This window comes from Malaclemys terrapin, chromosome 11, assembly GCF_027887155.1.
Source record: "Malaclemys terrapin pileata isolate rMalTer1 chromosome 11, rMalTer1.hap1, whole genome shotgun sequence".
NCBI lineage: Eukaryota > Metazoa > Chordata > Testudines > Emydidae > Malaclemys > Malaclemys terrapin.
The window spans coordinates 57,951,611-57,976,731 of record NC_071515.1 but is presented as its reverse complement, the minus strand read 5'-3'; the positions used below and the strand labels follow the sequence as shown (position 1 = coordinate 57,976,731).

Genomic DNA, 25,121 nt, shown 5'->3' with positions numbered 1-25,121 from the left:
TTTTGGGATATCCACTTTGCATGCAGAGTAGCTACTCTTTAATAAGAAATTTTACTACCTCATCTTACTGTGCAATTTTACTGCCTATTATTTTTACTATGCATTTATAAACCCTTATATTTAGGATTTATAACCTCAGCTATTTCACATCATAACAGGTTGAAATTTGGCATACCAGTGGCAGCCCTGATTTCAATTTTTTTCACAGAAAATTATTAACTGTTAATTGCTAATTTATAAAGATTGTGTGTGTGTGTGTGTGTGTGTGTGTGTGTGTGTGTATAAATATAAAACCTCTAAGAATCCTATTGACATATCGTACACGAAACAAATGACATCCATAGGAAAAATTGGATTGATGATGGTGTAGAACCAGAATTGTATCTAAACATCCAGCATGTATGATGCCTATGGAGTTCTAGAACAGCAAAAAGAAATGTAGCTTGTCAGTGTTTTAGTAATGGTAGGGACAGGCAATACGATTTAAAAAAATTACACCAGCTTTAAATTTCATGCATTTCTATCAACAAACTTGAGTCAATTTCTGAAATTTCAGTTTCCAAGTTCTAGACATGATGAACCACAGGTCCTGTTCTAGGCCAGTTGCACAGAGTCAATAAGTTTAGATACAACACCAAGCTTTTGGAGTCTCACCTGAACTAAAACCTGAAGTCCAGGACTGTAGTCCTTCATCAGTCTTTACTTGGACAGTACTCCTGTTGATGTCTATGGGTCTCTGTTGACTTCTGTTGCCTGAGGAATGAGTGCATGGCATGGCCCAACTAGTAAATTGCTCTTTAGTATTTTTTTAACCTTACTACACACTATTATTCTAGGTAGTGTACTTCATGTTTGGTGGGGTTTTTTTGGTATGCTAAGCCTATTGGACTCAATGGAATACTTGCACCATTAATTTCAATGGGATTTTATTATAATATCATTGTGTAATATTGTGTTTGATGGTAAACTATTATAGAGGAAAGATACTGTGAAATACTATAAAACAGTTGATGATGCATTTTTTATTATTCAGAGCACCAGCATCTGAGTTATTTGGGCAATAGCTTTTATTATGTTTTATTAGAAATATATTATTTTTGACAAAAATTTCATTGAAATGAATGGATGATTTCATTGTTGATTTCCATGTGACTGAATAGTAAGACTATTCTTTAGCTATATATTATTTCATATGTTTGCTTTATAATAATACAATGAGATGAGAGTGATGGATCTATTCATAGGGGTGAAATTATCCAGAAATAGCAAGTAAGCATTTTACTTGGCACTGTACATAGTTTGTATAACAATTCTTCACATACAGTGTGACTGACCAATCTAGTCCCGTCTATCTTGGACTTTTACAGTTTGGCCTTCTTAATGGGCAACATGTGGCTAGGCCTTTCCAGGAGTAGTGCAGAGAAGCACCGTTTGTTCCTTCCCTCCTTGTTTGCTCCAGTGGAAAGTAATTTGCTGCTAGCTCTTGCTAGGAGCAAATTACACACACACTCTAGCCTTCCACACAATGATAGCTCAACTGTACTGGCTGGCATGGTGAAGATGGAGCCACAGAAAAAAAAGCCACCTAGTTGCTTAGAGATGTGTATTGGGTACCCAGCACCAGTTTAACCCTTTGTGCTGAGACCCCAGGTCTACAGAGACCACACACGAGGTGACGTGAGGTTGCCTTACTCCCCTCATATCCTGTTATGACCACATGAGCTGGGCCATGAGCTGGCTCATAGTAAATACTAGGTCACTGCAAAATATTTGGTGAAAAATTTCATATTTTATTTAAATTTCTGCAATATTTCTATTTTGGAAAAAAAAAACACCCTGAAATGTCTTCAGCATATTGTCTCAAAAATATAATTATGAATTAAATGGGACTAAATTGCATTAAAAAACGGGGTCATATTATTGACTAATAAATCCAGTTTCATAATCTGAAAACTTATTGCCAGGTTGGGATTCACATCAGCACAACATTGCAATGGAACGATGAAACAACTGCACCATTTACTCAAAGGCCTCTTTGTCTATCTTTTGTTTGCTGTTCATATCTTTGCTTTTGTGGATTTACGTCAGATTTATAATGTCCTTTGGTTTTCAGTATTTACCAAAGCAGATTTGTGTTTGTCCTTTTAGCCATTAGGAACATAACACTGGAAATATTTCTGCTTTATTTTTCAGTTTGTAAGATGAATTTAGACAAAATGAACATTAATAGAGTCCCAATAGATTGATTGTTTGAAAACTATCATAAATATCATCTTTCAGTGTTAAACAGAAATTGCCAAGTCACATAAATAAGTTGTTAATGTCAGCTATCCACATAACTTACTGTATTTCTGATACTATTTGATTAGTGTATGAGAAGCTATTTAGTAACTCTCATGTCAGATTTAAAATATATCAATGCAAGATTTTGTTGTTTTTTCAGTTTTTTTTCCATGTTATGTTTTAGGCTAATAGGCTGGTGGGGTCATGAATTCAAAACTAGATTTCTCATGGAAAACAGTATGTATACTTCTTTAAATATGTCACATGATTTAGAACTTGCATTCATCGCTGTTCACCATTATTTTGAATAGAAATTACAAGACTTTATATTTGCTCACTGGTGTTAAACCTATTAAGGCCCAATTCATCCCTGATGTTGTGCAGCTTCACTGAAGGCAATGAAGTAACATATGTAATGAATTTGCTTTACTGTCATGTCAATCTAGTTGTTTGCTTCAGGATGGTTTGCTCAAACAAATGCACCAAAAAGGCCTTTCAAAAATTCAAACTTGGACTATGGGTAAAATTTTCAAAAGCACCTGACTTACCCTACTAGGTTTCCTTCTTCATATTAAGTAATACTTTATGGTGGGAGTAATTCCATTGGAATGAATGAGAAACATGAATGAAGGGGGCTGAATTTGGCCCTAACTGAAAACAGCCATCTATTGTGGCTTTACTACCCCAAGCTAGAACTTAATGAGGTATAAAATAAAACAATGACCTGTTTCAAAAGAAGTGAAATGTCTGTGTTATAGCCTTGTGCATGGACACACAGGAGTACTTAACAAATCTGGAGGTCAGTCTCTCCTCCAACCCCATCTATCTTAGAGGAGACCTCAGCCTGCAGGAGGGTTAGAATCTTGCTTTGTGGCTTTGCTATGTGAGTCCTTGCCAGTGTGACTTTGGGTCAACACTGCTGGCCTCAGTCCTCTGTTTGAGATACTGCAAGGATTCTGGCCAAAAGTATAGAGAGAGACTGGGCTAGTCTTGCTGGAGAGCCATCATCAGACATGTCATCTTCTAAAGCATAAAAAATTAAATCTGTCACCTCAAACACTCTCCACTCCCTCTCCTTTGGGTTCCTACTCACAAAAGACTAGTCTTGAAGTCATTTTGTAGAGGCAGTTCACAGGAGGAAGATGAGTTTAGTAAGTCCTCACAGTGAGTGGGAGGTGCTCCCTTCCATTGAAAGAGCTCTGGTGCTTGCATGATCACATGAAATTTCAAAGCCTAAAGCAGTGGTAACCAAAATCTGGCCTGGAAGTTAATTGCCCCCCCCAAGTTCTGTAGTGGCCTAAAAGGGTTTATGGACACTACATGTCCCTTGTATGTGGTATTCCATTTAATCCAAGTGGACTTTGTTTAGCTCAAGATGGACCACTGCAATCTGCAGTCTCCACAAGCCACTTATTCATATTAAAGATAAAAGCTTGAGTCTCCTCTCAATTACTGTGGTTTTGTACTCCTTTTATACTGCATTGACTTCAATACAGATGCTTGTAGTTTACACCAGTGTGAGAAGGGAATCAGGCCTAAAGGCAATTTTAATATGTTCAAGTACATGAAAATTAATTGCAGTCCTCTGGCTCTTGGAAAGCTGCTAATGTAACCTTCAGTTGATAAAATTTGAGTACCTCCAATGTGAAGAATAGTAGCTGCAAGTGGAGTAAACATGTTCTCTGATAATGAACCAAATCCTAAGGCCCCACTGACTTTAGTGAAAGTTTTAATTGAATGAATAAAACAAATAAAAAAATAAAACTAACAGAAGTTATTAATTTTCCAGAATTGCAACTAAGTCCTGGAATCAATGGATTTCGGTTATCAAATCCTCCAATGTTATTGGTCTGTGCACTGCATGCTAGTTTAGAGGTAGGTAGTTATATTTCTTATGACTATGAATTTTAAGAATCTACAAATTGTAGAATGGAATCTTAGATTTTTCATCAATATTGTCTTTCTTTAAAAATGTAAAATTTAGACCAGGACTACATGTGGTTATGAGAGATATGGTTGACTTTTCACAAACCTTTCTATTGGCAACCCTACACTTGTTTTATATTTTGGGTTGATCTGAATACAAGAACTCAAGATGAAAATAAAACAAAATTGATGGAAACTCATCAGATCATACAAAATCATTGTGCTAAAACTGAACGTTTCCAGGTGAGATTTTTAACAGAATCATTTTATCTGCCTCTGCCAAAAGAATAAAATGAATCTTGGCAGTATTTGTTGGTGGGACTCAAAACCCAGAATCAGGCAAGATTTTATTTGATTTCAGGCTTCATTGGACTTGCCTGGTTTGACATTTCACTTCAAATGTTTCAATGTTCTGAATGTGCAGGGCCAAATTCTGCTCTCAGTTACTCACCTCTAGCTCCAGACTGTCTCCTCCTGACTTCAGCTTACTTTGCTGTTTTCAGTGGAGTTCCTCCAGATTCACACCAGTGTAACTGATGGGCAGATTGTGCCTCACTGCAGTTTACCTATGAAAACTGCAGGAAACTCGACACACAGTTTCTTCTTAATTCTTTTGTCAGGAGGGTAAGGTTTGTTCAATATGGAAGAAACAGGATCTGGCCACCCAGTGTCATGGATCTTGCGTGGTTGAACTAGCTCTGAGAATCCATCTCCTTTATTCCCTGGCAGCAGAACTTCAGCAGCTGGTATCTGGCCTTTGGAGACTTCCTCAAAGAGGGATTACCACTATAGGGTTTGGGAGTGGAAAGCAATTACAGCCTGGGGCTGTTAGTTTACTTGGGAAGTACATCAGAGTAGTGGAAGGATGATTTGCATCTCCCTGGCCCTCACACTCCATACTATATCCTCCCGTATTAATTCCTGAACCAGGAGAGTGCCCCCTCTGAAGGCCATGGGAAGGGAAATTTTTTCCATGATGGTGGAATGGGAGTAATCCATGCACAGAAGGTCCCATGATCAGACGTTGAGAGCAGAATTCAGCCCATTTAGGAAAACATTCAGAACCCCTTTAGATGTCCTGTGTGGTGGTGCAGTCGCATATTGCCACATTTCATCTCCAGACATGGCTGCATTTCTGTGATGGGTGAATGTATCCCTGTACAAATGATTCTCAATCACTCGGGGATCATTTGTGGATGAAAGGTGAAGTGATGCATAGCTTTCTCTATGCTGCAATACTCTCAAACTTCAGAAACTGTTTTTTAAAAATCAGATTAAAACAATCTTGGTTAGCAATGTTCTGTGGCCAGTCTGAACAGGGTATAATTTTTAAAAATAGTTTCCAAAATCATTTTATTAGCACTAGTTGTACTGGTGAAGCCAATTCTGGAACAAAAAACCAACTCCCTCACACTACCTTTTCATCTGTTTGTTATGAAAAACAAAAAGTATCTTAGACATGTACAAAACAAACCTTTAAAGTCAGAAAATTGCCAGCTGAGGCTATCTTTTCTCTCCAGCATTACATACTAAACTGAAGGACTGCAAAAGGTCACAGAAATACCTTGTTCTGTTTGACAATTTATTCTGTTGGTCCTTAAACATTCAATATATTTTTAAACTTTAAGTGACCTTAGAGATAAGCTAAAAGCAGCTCTGCTATGACCCAGATTGTCACTACTCCAGTTTGTGTGGGTGAATGTAATTTAGCCCACCTCAGGGAGTCTCAAAGAGCGATAGCTGATCATATTCCACTGACTCCCCTTTTCATGCCTGCATTACCCTTTTGGCACAGACAGGATTTCCCAGTTCTAATTGCTCTAGGACAGTGGGAAACAGAATAGTTTTCATGTCTGGCAAGAGATGGCTTGTGAAATTGTATGCCATCCTGCACTGGGACACATTAAGCAGAAGGCAGTGTTTCCAATGGAAACAATGAAAACTGCAAGTGCTGAAGCCTCAATAATGCTTAAAGTGACTGTTATGGCACTAGCTGTTCCCTTTTATGGATTAAAGTGTGTGTGGTGGGAAGATCTCCATGGCCACATTAAAAAAAAACTTTTTGAAAAAGTCCACTCAGACGGCAAATATTCCTTGAACAAAACCAAGTAACCAGGCTTTCTACCAGCAACCTAAGAGAGGGATCAAGAATCCTCCTCCTCCTGTAAACCCAGTAGCTCCAGCAAAGTCTTTTGTATACCTCCTGCACAGGAGCGGTTCTAGTTTTAGGTTTTCCATCCATGAAGATGCTGATCCATTCCTGACCCTTTCACATTCTATATCCACCTCCACTGCAGCAGTATCTCCCTGCAAGGTCTCTGCCTGACCAGCCACATCTTGCACACCGCTGCATATAGGAGATGTGGCATTTCAGCTGTGTTTAGGCCAGGTTACTCCATGCCCATGATAGTATTGGAATCAATGGCCTGTGGATATTCAGCAGGGAGGAGACAGCATGCTGTAAATTAAGTGGGATCTCTTGGCTATCTCTTCCTGTAATTACTTTATACTCTTTATTTTCATATTATAATGTAGTATGATTTAAATACTATTCTGAAGTTTCTCCCTCAGGGTCTGATTTTTGAGTCTGCAATCATTAGAGGGCACAATCAGCTGCAATGACATAAATTAAAATGTAGGGGATGGAATTGGGGCTGGGAGGGATAGCTCAGTGGTTTGAGCATTGGCCTGCTAAACCCAGGGTTGTGAGTTCAATCCTTAAGGGGGCCACTTAGGAATCTGAGGCAAAATCAGTACTTGGTCCTGCTAGTGTAGGCAGGGGGCTGGACTCAATGACCTTTCAAGGTCCCTTCCAGTTCTAGGAGATAGGATATCTCCATGAATTTGGCCTTAGATTTAACTACCTGGTTTTCAGGGACAATCAGTACTTGGAAGTTTATTTTGTCATTTGGCCCTGCAACATGCACAAACAAAATGTTGTGTTTTGTTTTGTTTTTAAACTTGGTCTTAAAATCATATTTTCAATTGTCCTCCTTAACTGAGCCATCCCATATGACCTGCCAGTGGGGGAAGTGAGAGACACATGCCTCCTTTTTATTCCTAACAGATTTTGGCAAAACTGTTTGTCCCCCTCAGTGTGGCAGCAGGGTTAAATAGTGTCACCACCTATTACAATTTTATCATGAGTCTTGTGGAATGTGGAGTTTCTCTTAAAACACCATTTCCTGGAGTCGGGTAAGAGCCTTTTTTTTAAAAGTTAGAAAAGAAGAAAGAAACAGTTTTTTCCAAACACCGTAGTTGTGGAGAAAAGCTTAAAAACATGAATCCTAAAGGCTCCAAAGACCAGAAGGCAAGTAAAATGGACTCAAAATGTATTATTTAAAAAAACCAACCTCATGGTTTTTAAGCCAATATCAAGATGTTCCAGGGCCTGACCCATGATTTTTGAAACTGCTATTTTCATTCTTAGTCCTGGTCCAGCACCCATATTTTTTATTGTAGTGGCACTATGGAGCCTGCAGTATTTATGGACAATATTTATTCACAAACCAGATACCTGCCCTACTAGCCACTTGATTTGTATGTTCAGATTCCCATGTGCATAGGTAAATGTGTTCAGAACTATTGCAGCAGCAGATAAGGAGACCCTTTACACCTGGCCCTTAAAGCACATAGTCTTGTATTTTCTAAGGCTCAATTCTGCTACCCTCATTTACCCTGGGGTAGCATGTTACTACTTGGTTCCAGGGGCACTACTTACAGAGAAAGCTAATACTTAACATGATTAAAGATAGAAGAATACAGCCCCCAGAATATTGTGGCTCTTGAAATGATTAAAATTATTGAAAAGGACAAAAATGGAAGGGTTTTTTGGAAGGTTTCTGTTTTATTGTTTCTGTTTTCAGCTGCAGCAATGGATTATCTTTCTAATTATTTACATCCTTGTAGGTCTTTGGTCAAACTACAATGAAAGCACTGAGAAGGAAATCCATTCTGCTAACGGGTTACTTGGAGTATCTGATAAAGCATTACTACAGTGAGGATAAAGCAAATCCAGAGAAACCCTTTGTAAAAATAATCACACCACCTCAGATTGAGGAAAGAGGATGCCAGCTCACACTAGTTTTTTCTGCTCCAATCAAATCTGTATTTAAAGAACTGGAAAAAAGAGGAATAGCTGTGAGTAAATCAGTCTTCCCTGCTGCTGATTTTTCCATGCTTTGTTTTATGACTCTACTGCACCGAGTTAATCATTTTTGTTATTATTTCTGTATAATTTCATATAAAACCTGAGAAAGGCCCCAGTTAATTTCAATAGGCTTTGGATCAGGCCTACAGAGGATACATTTCTTATTTATAATAAAAGAGAAGCTTTATCAATATTCAGATTACAAGAATATGATTTTTTTCACCCTAAACTTGAACAAACTCTTTTTGCAGATTTAGAAATGTTTGGATAACTTCCCCCTCACTTCACATTTCCCCACCTCCTCACCCCCCACAGACACCATAAACAAACAGTCTGGTTTTATACATCACTGCTCTGTTTTCTCCCACTCAATATGAAACGTTCCAGCGTTAACATAGTGTAAAGGAAGGCTATTTCCAACCCATTTGGAAAGTGCCAGGAATCTCAACAAGAAGGACATCTTGAGATTCCCAGGCTAATTCTGTTGATTGAAGAGGTGTGGCTAATTCAGAAAAGCCTTCAGATTTTTATGTACTGAATAAATGGAATAATAAAATATTTTCATAATTCATCTTTAGCTCTGAAAGAAATTTATATAAGTGGATGTTATTACCCACATTTTATAGATCATCTGCTAGACTGTAGGCTGTACAGACCATCATTCTTTTTCTCTATGTTCTGTACAGCATTGATTTATTATCATTACCTGAGACTAGCATTAATGCTGGGAGAAATTTTGTGGCTGAAACCCTTTCTTTTTTTTTGGCTGAAAAATGTAGATTTGGGTCAATTGAAACATTTCATGAATTTGTGCTATTTTTGGCAAATTGTTTCAGTCGAACAAATAGAAATGTCCAAGTGGTTAATTTTGATATTTCCAAAATATTTTGATTTTTTGGGGAGCTAGATTCACAAGGGGTAGTAGGTACCATTCACAAAACTGAAGAGGAGGAGGAGGTCATGCCAGTAAGGGAAAATGACACTATAGCTTGGGTGCTCATTGAGGAGAGGGAGACCACCTGGGTTCTAGTCATGTGCCTATGAAGAGCTTTAATTATTTATACAAAATGGAAGAGCTTCAACAGGAAAGATTGAGAGAGGCCCTCCCTAAAGTAGCCTATAGTGTGGTGGGTTAGGGCCCTCATCTTGTCTGTAGGAAGCCTGGGTTCAAGTCCTTGCCCTACAGCTAGGATTTAAACCTGAGTCTCTCTCAGGTTAGTGCCCTAAGTAGTGAGTATAAACAGGGCATCACTACACCCTCTTTGTTTTGTGAATGGCACCTACATCTCCCTGTGAATCTTGCCCTTCATTTCCTTTGCTTGCTTATATATATATATATATATATATATATAAAATCAAACAGTTCAAGTTTCCTAAAATGGAAAATATTTTTTTCCAATTTTTCAGTTCATTGAAATATTTTTTTAAAATGTGTGTGGGTTGACCCTGAAACAGGTTTTGTTTTCTTTTTGATTTTTTTTCTCCAGAACTGAATCTGAAAAATCAATAATTCACCACAGATCTAATCAAGGCTGCACTGTGGAAGGTGCTGTCTATGTACATAGTAGAAGACCATCCCTGCCCCAATGAGCTTGTAATCTAAATAGAAAGAAACAGAAACATTTTACAGATGGGAAGCCTGAGACAGAGCGGTGAAGTCACTTCCCAATGCTCACTCAGGAAGTCTGTGGCTGAGTCAGAAATTTGAACCCAAACCCCATATCTTAAACCACAATGTCATCTTCCTCTAACTGACACTTATTAGTAACCTAAAAGGTTATTTTCTCTAAATCTGAAGAAGAGCTCTGTGAAGCTCAAAAGCTTTCCCCTTCTACCAACAGAAGTTGATTCAAAAAAAGATATTGCCTCACCTACCTTGTCTCTCTCCCTGGGACCAACATGACTACAAAAACACTACAAAATGTATAATACTCAGTAAGGAGCTCTCAGATAAAACAGTTCCTTTAATGATCTGCAAAAAACCAGAACCTTGTTGTTAGCAATACATACAGTAGGAGAGGTAAAAAACAGTATTCTCCTTAGAGAAATATTCTAGAGTTCAGATAGCAAGGTAACTGAAAGCTGGTAACCAGTGAGCACAGGTCAAAAAAAGTGAAGGTATCAGAGCCTGAATTTAAGGTATTTAAGGTATGTGTTTGGAGGTTAGAAGTGCTGGCGGGATGATAGTCTAATGCCATATAAATGATATAGTAGATCTATTTCTGCTGGTGACTTGCGTTTCCAAAGGGCAATACTTGTAGGCAGAATACACTTATGTGTTTTGGTGCTGCCAAGGAATTCCAGGAACTACTGCTTTTAAGAGGGCATAGGGCATAATGCTGTTGCCTTGTCATTGGGACACAGTAATGTTTCATTTTTAGGAGATTATCCTATTCAGCAAAATATTTAAGTTCAAAATCACAGCAAGTCTTGTGACATTATTTGTACCTTTATTATAAAACTTACTTTGTGCATACTTTTTATCAAGAATCCGGGCCATATTCAGTGCTGTGCCTCTCAGGATTCACAGTGCAGAAGGTGTTGCCCATGGGTGAGGGGCAAAGATGGCTTTTTTGCCAGATGAGTGCTTCCCTAATTCTGGGCTGCTTCAGGGGCCGATGTAGATCCTGGCATAAGTCAGTTCTGCAGCACAGAATACCCAGAGTTCAGAGTGCTCTGGACACTCCCCATAACATCCCCTATTGCAGGGGCTGCACAGAAGGGAGAGGGTGTGTAGGGCTGCCTATGTTGTTTCTGTATTGGGGATGTTCCTTGGAGGCGCTTTACTTCACCAGAGAGGTGTAAAAGAGGTAGCAGCATGGACCAGAATCTTGATCCCACAGCTAGGTTCTTGTAATATGCCATTATTCATTGTATCTTTATTGTCTCAACCTTAAAGATGTACATAAGAATATAAGAATGGCCCTACTGGGTCAGACCAGAGGTCCATCTAGCCCAGTATCCTGTCTTCCGACAGTGGACAGTGCCAGGTGACCCAAAGGGAATGAACAGAACAGGTAATCATCAAGTGATCATTCCCTGTCACTCATTCCCAGCTTCTGGCAAACAAAAGGATCTCTCTTCCTCGAACTTGCAGTAGACTTTAGGGAGAGAGGGTGGGCTGGTTTTTAGTTAGTGTTATTGCATGAAGGCAAGGAAGAGGTGAGCTTTTTCTTGTGACAAATACATTTGAAGTGACATTAATTTATTAAACGTTCCTTTTCTGTTTTGCAGTGTGACATGCGAGAACCAAAAGCTCTTCGTGTTGCCCCAGTTCCTCTCTACAATTCTTTCCATGATGTGCACAGATTTATTGGAATCCTGGGATCTGCAATTACATCTGCAAAACAGGCAGCAAACAATGCTGCACTATCCTGATCTTATTGATGGCTCAGCTGTATCTTTTAATCTATTTCTGACTAAGATGCATTTATTCTTCTGAGCAATTCTGTCCTTCTAGTAGACTAGGCTATATTCACTGCAATTTGCAACAACAACAACAAAAAGGGGGTGGGGGTGATTGAATAGTTATTTACAATAGACTGTACTTTTTATTAAAGCTAATATTTCCTCTTTGCTTTGACTACACAAGTTCTTATGATCTGTACATTTTAATGGGACTTTTCTAAAACATTTTATAGTTTCATTCCATTAGGCTTGAGAAGAGGAACAAGTGAAGACTTCAATAAATAAAAAAAATAAAAAATCTCATTGTACTATAACAATATGATGCATAACAAAGAATGGAAATATTAGGCTTATTACTTCAGTAATGTACCAACAGTTTGCAACCTATTTTGCAGTTTTAATTAGCATCAATTCTGTTTAAATAAATGCATAGGTACATTTTAAAAAGAAAATCTGCTTTTTTTGGTAAAGTCATTAGTTGGTGCTTGAGAAACCTCTAATGGAGCAAACATTTTGAGCTTTTGTTTCACTCAGAAGGCCAAAGTGGTGAATTCTCATTATATTACAGCCACTTTACACCACTTTAGCAGCATGAAGGGAGGGACCTTCAAGCAGAGTAATATATTTGCACCCATGTAGACAGGGTTTGTCTACATGAGAAAGTTACTGGTTTATATAACTGTGATTTTAAACACTTACTTTGGTTTAAATAAGGCTTATTAACTGGTTAGCTGAAGTCAATTAGGAAATGGCTTAAGTTAAAGATGTCAGGAAACAGGACCTGCACCAGAACCAGTCTCTAGGCAACCTAACAAGCATAGCTGGCCTGTATAGTAGGCTGCATGATTAACTACAATGCCTGATTGGTGGGAAAAGTCAGCAGACCATTCTTAAACCCAGCAGCAGCAATTTGGTGGTGGTTCAAAGTATTTACCTGTGACAGCTGCTATGCTTGCTTGTGCCGGACTTGGACTTGGACCCAGCCCCATTCCCATCTTGTCTAATTCCAGGTAACCTGGTTCTGACCCTCTGCTCTGATTTCTGACTTTGGTCCTGGCATTTATCTACTGTCTGGTGCTGAAACCACTAGGTATGGCTGCCCACACCCCACTGTCTGACAAAAAGGAGATAACCTACTGTTAAACTCAAATATGAGCACCCACACAGGGATTTGCCCCAGTTCAATTAAATCAGTTTAAAAACTGATTTAAGTTTAATGGGTAAATTTTCTCATGTGACAAGAACTTTGTATATGTGATTATCTGTAATTCAAGGGTATGCCAAACAGGACAGGCAATATCACATCTCACATGCTGGTCAATACTTCCTGAAAATAGCCTCTAGTGCTACTTCAGAGCTTCTTTTTATTTGAATTTTAAGCCAAAAGAGGAGTGAGGGAAGCCTTTGGACTAAACTGCTTTGGGTGGTAAAAGCCATTCCATAAAGTGGGATTCCCAAAGCACTAGGCATGCCATCCACACCCCCACCTATTCTGACACACCTCTACACATCAGTGAACAAGACCAATGGGGGATGTTCCTACATTAAGGGGGCATGGCAGGGGGATCCCCAAAAGCCTTAGGTATTAGGTCTGGATCAAACACTGAAGCTCTGGTTTTGTGCCTCTTGTATTTCCCCCAGGATTTACTAAAGCATGATATAGCAGTTACAATGACATTAAAACAGTTTCTTTTTAATCAAAGAAGCTTTACTGAATTGCAGCTCAGGTATCTGTGCATCAGTGGTTACAGCTTTGTTTTCATTTTTGATTAAAGGACAAGTATTTTCACTATAAAATCATGATATTCTGTAGGTGGGAGAAGACTGAGTGCATATAATGTCATGAAATTAGAAAAGTACCATTGCACATATAGTGTAGTGAATGAAAAGAATTAGTGAATGTGATGTAGGGCATAGTACATAAGAGAAATTCTGCTAGCACTTGTGAAGCAACCACACTGCTGATAATACTGTGGAGTAACCACAATTTGTCCTCCACATAATGCTTAGTAACTTTACTATTAAAAGGCCAGATTCTGACACCACCACTCATGCTGAACAAAACTTTACTCAGCAAGTAGTCCAACTGATTTTTAGCAGGACTACTCAACAAGTAGACTACTCAGGGTAAGTAGGAGTGTTGGAATCTGGTCCTAAATAACTATTGGAAGACCAGTCACTAGCAGGTATTGGTCCCTTTGGTTTAGTGGGAGATACAAGTTTGTGGTCTCAGTCTAGTAAAGTACTTCAGAATTTGCATCGCTTTCAACACATTGACTTGAATATGACTCCTCATGTGCCTAAATATTTTGTTGGATCATGGACTACGTGCAGGGAGAGGAAGATAAATTTCTTCCTGTTCCCTGTAAAGCTCAACCGATGACCTGAAAACAATTTGTTAATGAATGTTATATACTTTGCCCTTCTGTGGCACTTAAAAACCACTGGGTAAACATTAACTAGCTAATTCTATGTACATAGACGTATATTCTATTTGAGTGAAGTTTGATACAGCAAAATTCACTTGATGCTTCAGCTTTTCTGACTTCCACTCTTACTTCCACTAGTGTCTGCTTATCCATAATATATCCAAACATCTTATGTTTAAAATGTTAGAGGCTATAAAGTTTTTACTAAAGTAAAATTACAGTTCAGCAATTAATTTTAAATATTTTCCACAAACCCAATACAAAAGTTTTATTAAATGAATAATACTGAAAGTTAACATTAGGTGTCAGTATTTTACATATTATTCAGTGAAAAGATCTAGTGGAAAAACTGTTGTATAAGAAATGAAGATTATAAACTACATTTTCAAATGCTTTTAGTTATGATTGTCAAAGTAAAATCAGAAATAATTATGTGCTAAAGTAATTAGTTGTATACACCCCAAAATGCTTCTAGCTAATTATGTCTCGGATTTTAAATTCAGTATTCAGTACCACTGGATTTTAATTGTGATCAGATTTAATTTTAGGATGGTTGGAAGAAATTACGTTTTCAAATTAAACTACAAGATGTAAGGATCTAAAGATGCAGGAGGGAACAAATACTCTGGTAGTGTTGAAAAAAAAATGCCAGGGGGCTGACAGACATTTGTGACAATATTTGGGAATCTCATACCAAAGAAAAGGGGAGTCTGTCATCCTTCTCTGAACAGGACAATTTATTGTTATGTAGATTTCCTTAATTACTTGGGCTCAGATCATGCACAGCTGCTGAAAAACCTGGGGAAGTAGAAACTGCATAGGTTCTACTTGCAGAATTTTGCCCAGATACTGTAATTGGAAGGATAGGGGGGGGCGACAGAGGGCAGATTTTTCCTTCCAGAACAAACAGGGAGTTCAGTCCCCTGAAGTTGTTCATCTCTCAAGACGTGCATGAACACTGAGGGAGTCACTGGAGGCCCTGTTCTTCTACAGCAGCTTCAGGTCCTTCTGGAACCTGGCTTCATAGCTGTCCCCAGCTGACTTGGGAAAATCAGAGGTGCAAATCAGTGCCTGTACCAAGTACCATTAGTCCATGAGATATTCTGATGTGAGGTACTCTCAATCTCTCCTATTGGAGTTCCATTTTAATAGCAGCTCCCCATTCAAATCCCTTTTTCTCATCAGGCAAAATGGGGACTTGACCTGTGATCTTCCACATTCCAAGTGAGTACCCTAACAACTGAGCTAAAGGTTATAAGATACTGCTCTTCCCCTCCTCCACTACCAGGTTATGTGGTATTAGTTGCAAGAAATTACTTAGGCCCCTGAGCTGCCTGATACTGGGAGAGGGGCACCCAGTTGTGGGTTGCAAGCAGAAGTAGGTGCCAAACTCCCTAAGGGGGGGAGGCTTAGGACACACCCTTCTCATTGGTGTCTCTTATTGGCTAACTCTGGTGGCTCCCTGCCTAATGTGCTGGCTTTTGCACATCACATTCCAGGGTGCCTAACTCTCCTCATACAGGGAGCTTAGGTGATTTCCCAGGTGCCTAAAGGTCAGTGCTGAGCATTGCAATGCCTAAATCCCTTTGTGGATCTGGCCTTAGTACCTACAGAAGTTGGTCACTTTTTCCAACCAGCCAAGGAATGATTTTCCATGCTAAGCCTAGACTTTTGTCAATATTTGTGAAATATATTTACAGGGCTTCTAACATTCAGAAATGAATAAGTTATAGGTCAGCAATTCATATTTTTATGTTCCTAGTTTTTATTACCTAACGTACTTGTCTAAGTATCATTTTATGTTTCTAGTTAAATATAAGTGAAAATTGATTGGGGGTATTTCTCAGTGGAATTCTATCTTTATTTCATCATAATTGTTTCATATTTGAATAATGACAGATGAACTGCTTCATTCAATTGCAGTTTTAAGGCTTTGAAGTCACAATAACAGCAAAGGATTTAAATCCTGAAGCCATTATTATGGAAGGGAAGGCATCAGGGAAAATGAAAACTTATGGTGTTGTAATTTTCCAGCAAGAAAAGTACTTGTACGGCTACACAGCTTCTTTCCTGGACAATTTCCTAACCTCACTAAAATCTACTAAACCTCAATGAAATGACCAACTGCTACAATTTCTAGCACACCAAATGTCTTCTACAGTGCCCAAAAGAAGACATTATCAATGTTGAATGAAAGTCCATGTATTAAGTAAGCATCTCTATGGTTATTTTGATTTGAAGTCACATGCTAGCTACAAACCATTTAATATGCAGCTGCAATACTGTATTTCGCCAATAAAGAGTTCATTAGATCTTTTTTGTCTCTGACATTTACATCTAGTCCTGAGTACATGTTAATACTCCAAGGTATGAATTTCAAAGATCCCTTTATCTCCATGTTCAGTAATTAATCAAACAATATGAAACTGCTTTAGAAAATAAGGAACAAATCCTGCATTCAAAATATGTATCCAAAAAGTTGTTACATTATAACTTGATTGAGGGGTACAGTGCATATAGCCACTCACTGAGGGAAGTTAATCAGAGAATTATGTATTTGTTACTTGTATTTTACAGAAAGATTTTCAATACTTTGTCATAATGTTAAAATATGACCAAATCGTATATCCAGCAAACTTCCTTCTGCTATGAGGCAGCATCAACGCAGAAGAGGCATAGCAAATCATTACTCAAAGTGACTTGAAGATGGGGATAAGATTTATACAGGATTCCAAAGTATATGTGAGGACAAGGAACACTGACAACGCTTCTTTGGAAATAAAAGGAAACTGTATTCTTATCATTGCCAAGTATAAATACAAAGATATATGTGGATACTGTCCCAGTAATTTCCTAGTTAAAGCGCATCTTAAATAAAAAGAGCACACACATAAAACCAGCTGGTGATTCCACCAAAATTTGACTATAATGACTCTCTTCTGGGCCCAATCTAGGAAGCCCTGACATGTACCATTTGCAACATCAGGTATGGGCTTCAAATTTACATGGAGCACCAACAAAACTGTTTCACAGAACTGAGAACATCCCTTTCAGTGGAGAGAGTGTTGTCTAGTGGTTGCAGTGGGAGGATGGGCTGGAACTCCTAGTCCAATTTACAGCAATACATGTGTATCCTGAGGCTTACTGGCAATTAATGATTGCAAAATACGCTGGGATATGTTCATGAAAGGTCCTATTAATGAGACACCATTATAAAAAAATAATGTGACAAGCTCCAGCCTGGATAGGTAAAATTTCTGTGATATACTTACCTTCTAAGTAAAGAAAATACTGTGGTACAGTCAAATATTGTGGGTCAGTAAATGTTTGCTTGTCTGGTTATTTTTAATAGAATCCACTGTAGAAGTACAAAGTATTAATGAAAACAAACAAACCGTTTCTCAGATAGGAAGTAGAAAGATAAGAATGGAAGTGTCATTCAACTAAAAATTTGATAATGCACCCTGTTAGGATGCCCCCAACATGTAGTATTTTACTTTATCTTCCACATACTAAATCGAATGCCCTAAAATGGGGTCACAGATGCCATCACTAATGCTAGTCTGTTTTTAGCCTACTCGAGCAGTTCAGATCTTTGCAACTAGGGGGCTTGAAAATGTCAGCACTTCTCTGGACATACTGCTAGACTTTCCAATAATGATACTTCCTGCCCAGAAAGCAGGATGCAGGTCTCTTGAGAGAAGTTAGTTGTTTGTGAAGGGCCACCCATCACACATGCTAAGTCTTATTGTCATTGCCTCTGTGAGGGCTATTAATCTCTTTCCTGGGCTGAGCTGCTGCAGCATGGGGTAGGAATGGTAAGGTTGATGTTTGAGCTGGGAAATGTAGAAACTATCTTCTGTGAGCAGAAAGATCTCTGGCACACAGAGCGGGAGAGAGGTTCTAAGGACCCACCCTAGGAAGGCAAGGCATGATGACTCCAAGGGTCTGACTAGAACACAAAAGAGTAGTGGTACTCTCCTAAGCACCACCCACAAATAAGCTCTTCCCAAAGGAAATGCCGTAAACAGTAAATTATTAAAAATAAGGCCAGGATTATTTGGGCTCATCTCCCCTCATTGGAGTACAAAAACATCTGTGAGGTGTGCTGGGTTCCTCGGGTGTCTTCTTCTCAGGGAGGCAAATATGTCCTGATGGGCTTTTTGAGCTTGCCTTGCCCATGGGGAAATCAAATGCCCTAGTGAATGGCTCCATGGACTTGGTTCCTTCTTGATCAGGTAAAGAGGAAATAGTGGTTTCTTCAAAGCCCACTCACTGGTGCTGCCCAAAAGGAGCTGTATCTTGTGGCATGCTGTGCAGATCTGCATAACATGATCCTCTTTCTTCTTCCTTATATGCCTTGATGAGCAGTGAGTTAACAATGTTGCTACTGAAAGTAGTATTGTTGGGCTTCTGAGTTACCACCATAGAGTAGATCTCACTTCTTAGGACTATTCTCTGAGCTTCTGCAAGCACAGGCAGACATCACTGAATTCCTTAGCCTCAAAAATGTGACCAGAGTTTATCTCAGGAACTATAAGGGCTAGATACTTTTTTTTTTTTAAAGTGAAAGATTTAATTCTGGAGAACAAGAAGGACAGAATGAGAGGTCCTGGCATGCTGTGCCATGTGTATTGGCTCAATCTGAGCCTTGGATGTCTCTTACCTTGAAGGCTGGAGCCAATAAGAAAAGGACCAAGAAGAGCCACTTTAAGGAAGTTTCAGGGAATCAGTCATGAGTTAGAGATTGGGGACAGACATCTGGGTTTAGGACTCAGGTCTCCATCTTGGTGAGACTAAGGAAAGAAGCACTCACTGCAGGACTGCTGCAGGTGATGTTTTGGAGTCCAGTGAGCAGACAAGAGATCAAATCAGTGGGTTACCCAGATTGGAGTCAGAAGGATGAAGACCAAAGTGAAAGTTACTTAGTTAGTTAGAACTATTTATGGTGTATTTATGGTGTTGCCTCCTGTATGTGTGATCATATCCTTCTAGATGAAAGTCACTGTATAAATATGATCATTGAGTGAGCCCAGATCCTCAAAGCTAACTTCCATTCAAATCTGGGCCTAAGTGATTTAGGAGTGCAAGTTCCACTGAAAGTCTTTGGGATTTGAGCACTTAGGTACCTTTGAAAATCTCAGACTCCATCATTAAACACAAATATTATAGGGTGAAACCATAGTTAAGAAGCTGGTTCAGAGATGACGGACTTTCAAATCTCCTTACAGCATCTAATTTTCTCCTGTTGCTATAGTGTCCTATCAGCTGAAGCATCACATGCTACAAGAGGGTTGAAAAAAATCACTGAGAATGGGTGAGGCTGGGAAAAAAACAATACCTCTTCATTCAAATTTATAACTTAAACCAATTAATCAAGGATTATTATTCCACCTCCGGGTGGAGGTGGGGTTAGTCCCTCATTTCACCTAGCCCATGGCTAGGAGCAATGAATTATAGAGGAATTGTGGATCTATAACACACCTATTTTTGCACTTTCTTGTTTCAGTTGAAACAGAAAACTAAAATACCCTCAAAAGTCTGGAAATATTGTGAGAAAAGCCTATCTTCAGTCAGTATTACCAAAATTGACATAAATGGAGTCTATCATCTTTAGGTTTTCCGAATGACCTTTGTTTAGCAACCCAGACCAAACAAAATCTCCAAACTCCTTAAAGTTTACCCATCACTAAACCAGAACCTGATTCTAATGCAGAGATTTTCCTTTTGGTATTTTGTTGTGAAAAACATTCATTAAAATGAATAATGTGCATGACTTTTGTTTTCAGTCATAAGAATCTTTAAAAAGTAACTGCAAAAAACAGTATCTTATAAATCTATCCTGAAAAAAGATAGGCATAAATGGATTGAAAAGAATGTTTTACCTCTGGTTGAATATTCTTATTATATATATAATGTTTTCCAGAGACCTATGAGATTTGGCTGTGTCTTCTAATTTTTTTTTTCATATTTAGAGAATGTGTAAAAACTGGTTTAATTTCATCAAATCAAACATTCAATGAAAGCTAAGGCGTTAGCTCTGAAATAAGACATCAGTTTTGCAGGGCTATACATCCTTTGAACTTAGATGACATTGTCTCAGAGGACAAGATGTTTGATGAGTTTTATACTTTAAAGCCTCTAGTAGGAAAAATTAGTCTGGAATCTGTTTCTGTAGAATGGGGGGAAATCATTCAGTCTTCAAAAGATCAGGAAAAAAAAAAGTCATTTTCTTTTTCCCTTAAGTATCTTTCTTTCAAATGCTTATATTGGAAGAGGTTCAACAGTCATTAATTTAGGGGCTTATTTTCCCAGTGATTCAGGGGGGATTTATGTGCACCCTGCCTTGAATATTAAGGAGAGGGAAAAAAATCTTTAGAATGGAAAGATAAAGGGATTTATTAAGTTGATCTCATAAAATCACTGCTGACTATTTTTAATCTATTCATATAATATAAAGAATGTAATACCATATTTAAAATTTCAGTAAGCATGTAATATATATGCTAGATCTGGTGGGAGGTACTGTTTTGTAGTGAGTGAGCCATAACATTATGGAGCAGTGGTAGCCACTGCGTCGTTTTAAGGATTACTTTGCATTCTGACACATGCAGGAGCACCATTGCAAGGTTTCTGCATGTGCATAACAACATGAATATTCACATGCATAAGGTTATGCACGTGCTGAAGTACCTTGATGAGCTGGGACCTAAAAGCCCAGTTTTCCACCAAACTCAAAGTGATCTATTAAAAAAAGATGGCCTGTCTCCTTTAAGGGTAGTGGGGACCTTCTTCTAAGTCATGGCCCCTTTAAGAACATGTAGTTCTGAGGAAGAGCACCAGACCAAATTAGGGAAGGGGGCCCAGGTGCCTGAGTTATGTGACTACTGGCTAAAGTTATAAAGGGGTGCTCTTCACTCAGTCAAGAAATAGGGAAGGAATGTCTAGAGTTGGGGGGACCTGCAGGGAGGCTCTTCTTTGGAAGAATAAAAATGACAGTAGGCTGGGGAAGCCTGCCAGGATTCATGCACAGCCCCAAGAAAAAGAGTTATGGAGACCCTGTCCCAAGGAAAGAAGGATTTTGAGTTGAAGTTCTAGGAAGAAATCTTGTGATAGCTCTCTCCAAAGAGGCCTGGGGTCCAAGGCGGGACTGACAGAGAGCTCCTTTGCTCTGAGGGACCTGAAAAGCCAATAGAAATGGTGCCTCTAGTCCTGAAATATGGGTAGAGGCCATGAGGGAGGAAGGGGTTGAATCTGGAAGGGCCAAAGGAGCTATCTGTTTATTTTGTGAGGGCTTAATACATTTCATTCCTAGAGAGGGACCGTTATGTTAACACTCCTGGCTGTGGGCATTGACAGGGGGTCTGAGGCATGGTGACTGCAGTGCCAAACCATGAAACAGCATGTTCTGGACTGTACCTTTCATCCTCTCTCTTCTCTCCCTGAAAACGTGCTTGCCACCTCTGATCCCACAGTAGTTTGTCTGGAAAGTTTGGTAAAAGTTAGACATGGGTCCAGATCTACTGCTCTGGATGAGGGGCACGCAGCACAGGGGAATGAGGATGCTTTAATTTATGGCAACAGCCTCTAGGAAATCAGCATGGTATATAGTCCTGGCCATGTTCCCTATCCTGCCCCCTATACTGGTAGCAGAGAAGGTGTAAGAGCTGCTATCCTGGCTCTTTAACATTAAAAGAACCCCTTACACTGGTGTGATCCTCCCATGACCATTTACACCATCTTTAGGTTCAGAATATGCCAGCAGCATAGTGGCGGTTTGTGTTACGTCACTCTAAATTTGACAAGGAAGGGGTTAACTAGGGGCTCGTTAAAAAGGGTTATAAAGGAAGAAACAAGGGGAATGCTGAAGGAGGAGCCCTGATGGGGAAAAGGAAGAAGCAATGTTTTCTTGGCCAGGCCACTGGGTCAGGAAACAAGGAGAAGATGAGAAACTAGAGGACTGTCATGCTTAAAAGCTGTAAGGTAGGAGCTGTTAGGTTTTTATTTTTCCCTGGTGGAAGCAAGCTTAAGTTATCTGTAGTTTGCTTGGGGGGTTGGACATGTCTGAAAAGAATATGATTCCCAGTATGTTTGGCCACAGTGAAAAAATGCTCTCTACAACAACAGTTTAATTTAAAGTGGCTGGCTGAATATTTGTGCAGAGCTGTTTTCATGGCTACACAGGGCAAGTTCAAAAATTATTTGTAAATATTTATACATGTAGATTGACATGGATATGGGGATGTAGGAAATAGGGCAAATGTAGCAGGGAAGAATTCTGAGAGGGCACATATTGAGGGTGAAGACTAGGATGGCGTGGACTATTGGTTGGGGGTCTGGGTGGCTTGTAGTTGTGCTAGCAGGCCTTTGCATTAAAGTCAATGGAACTATGCCCATTTACTCCAGCCGAGGATCTGGCTCATGGTATTTAGAGGTGTGACACTATGGTCTGCTGTAAAAACAGCCATATACTAGGAGACGTTTTTCCAAACTTCTCTGTATACAAAGGAGACAATAAGGGTGAGGCTAGAATTTGAGAGGAAAGAAGGTCTTTTCTCTTGTGGTTAGGTGATCCTGGCTCAGTTCCACAAGGTCTCTGTGTGATCTTGCACGTGCCACTTAATCTCTTCCTCCCCTTTTGTAAACTGGGGATAATAATCCTTCTTTTGTCTTGTCTATTTAGACTGTAATTCTTTGGGGCAGGGATGGTCTCTCTTATTATATGTATAGCCTCTAGCACAATGAGGCCCTAATCTCAGTGGTGCCCACATTTTTACTGTGGTAATACACAAATAAACAATATTTGTTTTGCTAAAGTAAAAGACCCTTTAGCTCAGACTAGCAGAGATTAGTATATTGTCTTTAATTTCCTTTCTTAGGTTCATTACATTTTGCGGGGAGGGAACAGGTCTCCCCTGACTTCTATCAACTGCTTGTTGGCTTCTCAATATCTTAGTTTCTCTCACTATGGGGGCCTTCTCCACACTGCAGAGGGAACTAAAAATCTTGGGGACACAGCAGGAAGGGAACAGCTTGGGTAATATTATTTTTAATTGGAAATGTTAATAGTTTCCACTTAGCAATCATGAAACTATTTCATATGGACTCTCCAAATAAAGGGTAATATTTCTAAAGGTAGTTCTCCAGGGAAGAAGAAAGTATAGACATATCCTTTTATTGTCTGATCAAGTAAAAAAATCACAGAAGATAACAGGGATGGACATCCTGGATCATCTTCTAATCCAACTACCTGCTTCAAGCAGGAAGGACCCTGTATTACTTTTTTTCACAAACTTGGTGCTGAATCCACTAATTAAGTATAATTATAATCTTTAGCAAGCTGCCCTGTCCTCCTCCTCTTCTTCTCAGTTCAGCTGGAGCAGCACAGCCTCTTCTGGGAGCTGCTCCAGCTTTTGGAAATGAAGAAAGCAAACCACCCTATCTCCATAGAGAAGTTTCACATACTCTTTCTTACTTTCCCTTTGTTTCTTTGTCTTTTTCCTGGAAGTGGCATCCAACCAGTTCAGACGCCACGTGTTGTGGTGTGGGCAGGAACAAGGACTACAGAGAGACTACAACATAGGTAAATACTTTACAAGAAATAGACCCCCAAGTGATACAAATAGTTGGCATTGCTGCCAGGTGTGGTATGAACTGCATTAACTCTTTATGTGCCTTGCAGCACAGTGTATTTATACTTCTTATGGGTCTGTCTATAGCATTGATCACTCAATATTCCTGTCCTTCAAGAGGCTGCAGGAATATCCTGAAACATATCATATCTTTCCTCTCAAAAAGAACCAAGTGGCAACTGGTCCTTATCATTGGAGTCCCACAAGGCTCAGCCCTCTCCCTCATGTTATTCAGCATCCATATGAAGCCATTGAGATAGTGGTAGAAACTGCATGGGCTGAAGTGCCAGAAGTACTATAATTTCTATACTGTCTTTATGTCAAATATAAATGGCAGCATATCCCAGCTTTCTCAACACCTAGCTGCAATGATCACTTGTATGGAGAGTAGCTAGTCACAATTCATCCCAGCTAATGTTGGTAAGAAGAGAAGTGCTTTGAAAAAGGCTTTTAATTGAACCTGGCTGCAACCTTCACTGTGGAGCCATATATTAAAGTATGGTGAAACAATCTGTCTTTTTTTTTTTTTTTAAAGTCCTTTACTCTGTGATGTCAAGTTACCTTTTTTTGGGGCACTCCCATACTCCTTCTCTAGCACTTTTAGTACACAAAGGTCTAACATCACAGAAATGTTTACAATGCATTTGAAGTTTGCATGCTGCTAAACCCAGTCAAATAGTCTTTAAATAATGCATCAACATATATTTGTTTTTCCTTTTTTTGTTTTTAGTAGAGTTTTACTTATAAAGATGTTTGGTGTGTTTTTGTCTCCTAATTATCAAAGATGTGCCACTGACCTTTAAAATATCTGACAGTAGCCCAAAGAAGCTGGGATTAATATAACATTTTATTTTATACACATGCAAATTTCATTAACATTGGCTTCATCATTTCTAATATATGTATATAAAAAGATTAAAAATCAGATTTGTTTGGGCTGGGGAAATATGGAGTGTAAGAATAATGTAATATACCTTGTAAATAGGTTGAGATTGAGAAGTATACACTGGAGGAAGAGCTGAAATTTATTCTTTACTCTTCTTTATATAACTGAAAGCCAACAAAAGAGACTGATCCAGTAAGATATAAAGTTTTCATATAACTCCGCTCTAAACATCCTGACACTTTGTAAGGTACAGCTGTATCCATAGCTTTTGTCTGATATGGAAATAAGCACCAAGAGATGCTCTAATTTTAGCCCAAGGTAACTTTTCACCAAGAAGGTGAGTGTCCCCTCTTACAGTGTACGTTTATGACCTTAAGTCACTCCAAAATTTAGATCTTCATTGTGCC

At 38.9% G+C, this 25,121-nt stretch overlaps 2 protein-coding genes across 6 annotated transcripts in view; both read left to right on the top strand.

Moving 5' to 3' along the window:
* Positions 1-16,508, top strand: part of KYNU (kynureninase) — an 89,414-nt gene extending 72,906 nt beyond the window's left edge. For all 5 annotated transcript variants that reach the window (XM_054043893.1, XM_054043891.1, XM_054043890.1 and 2 more), the window contains 4 exons: positions 2,468-2,520; positions 4,073-4,158; positions 8,119-8,349; positions 11,594-16,508. In XM_054043893.1, the coding sequence (XP_053899868.1) occupies positions 2,468-2,520; positions 4,073-4,158; positions 8,119-8,349; positions 11,594-11,737 (514 nt within the window). In that variant the 3' untranslated portion in view covers positions 11,738-16,508. The remainder of the gene's footprint in view (positions 1-2,467; positions 2,521-4,072; positions 4,159-8,118; positions 8,350-11,593) is intronic.
* Positions 16,509-22,143: 5,635 nt separating this feature from the next.
* Positions 22,144-25,121, top strand: part of ARHGAP15 (Rho GTPase activating protein 15) — a 461,972-nt gene continuing 458,994 nt past the window's right edge. The window contains exon 1 of the mRNA XM_054044309.1: positions 22,144-22,179. Coding sequence (XP_053900284.1) covers positions 22,162-22,179 — 18 coding nt within the window. The 5' untranslated portion in view covers positions 22,144-22,161. The remainder of the gene's footprint in view (positions 22,180-25,121) is intronic.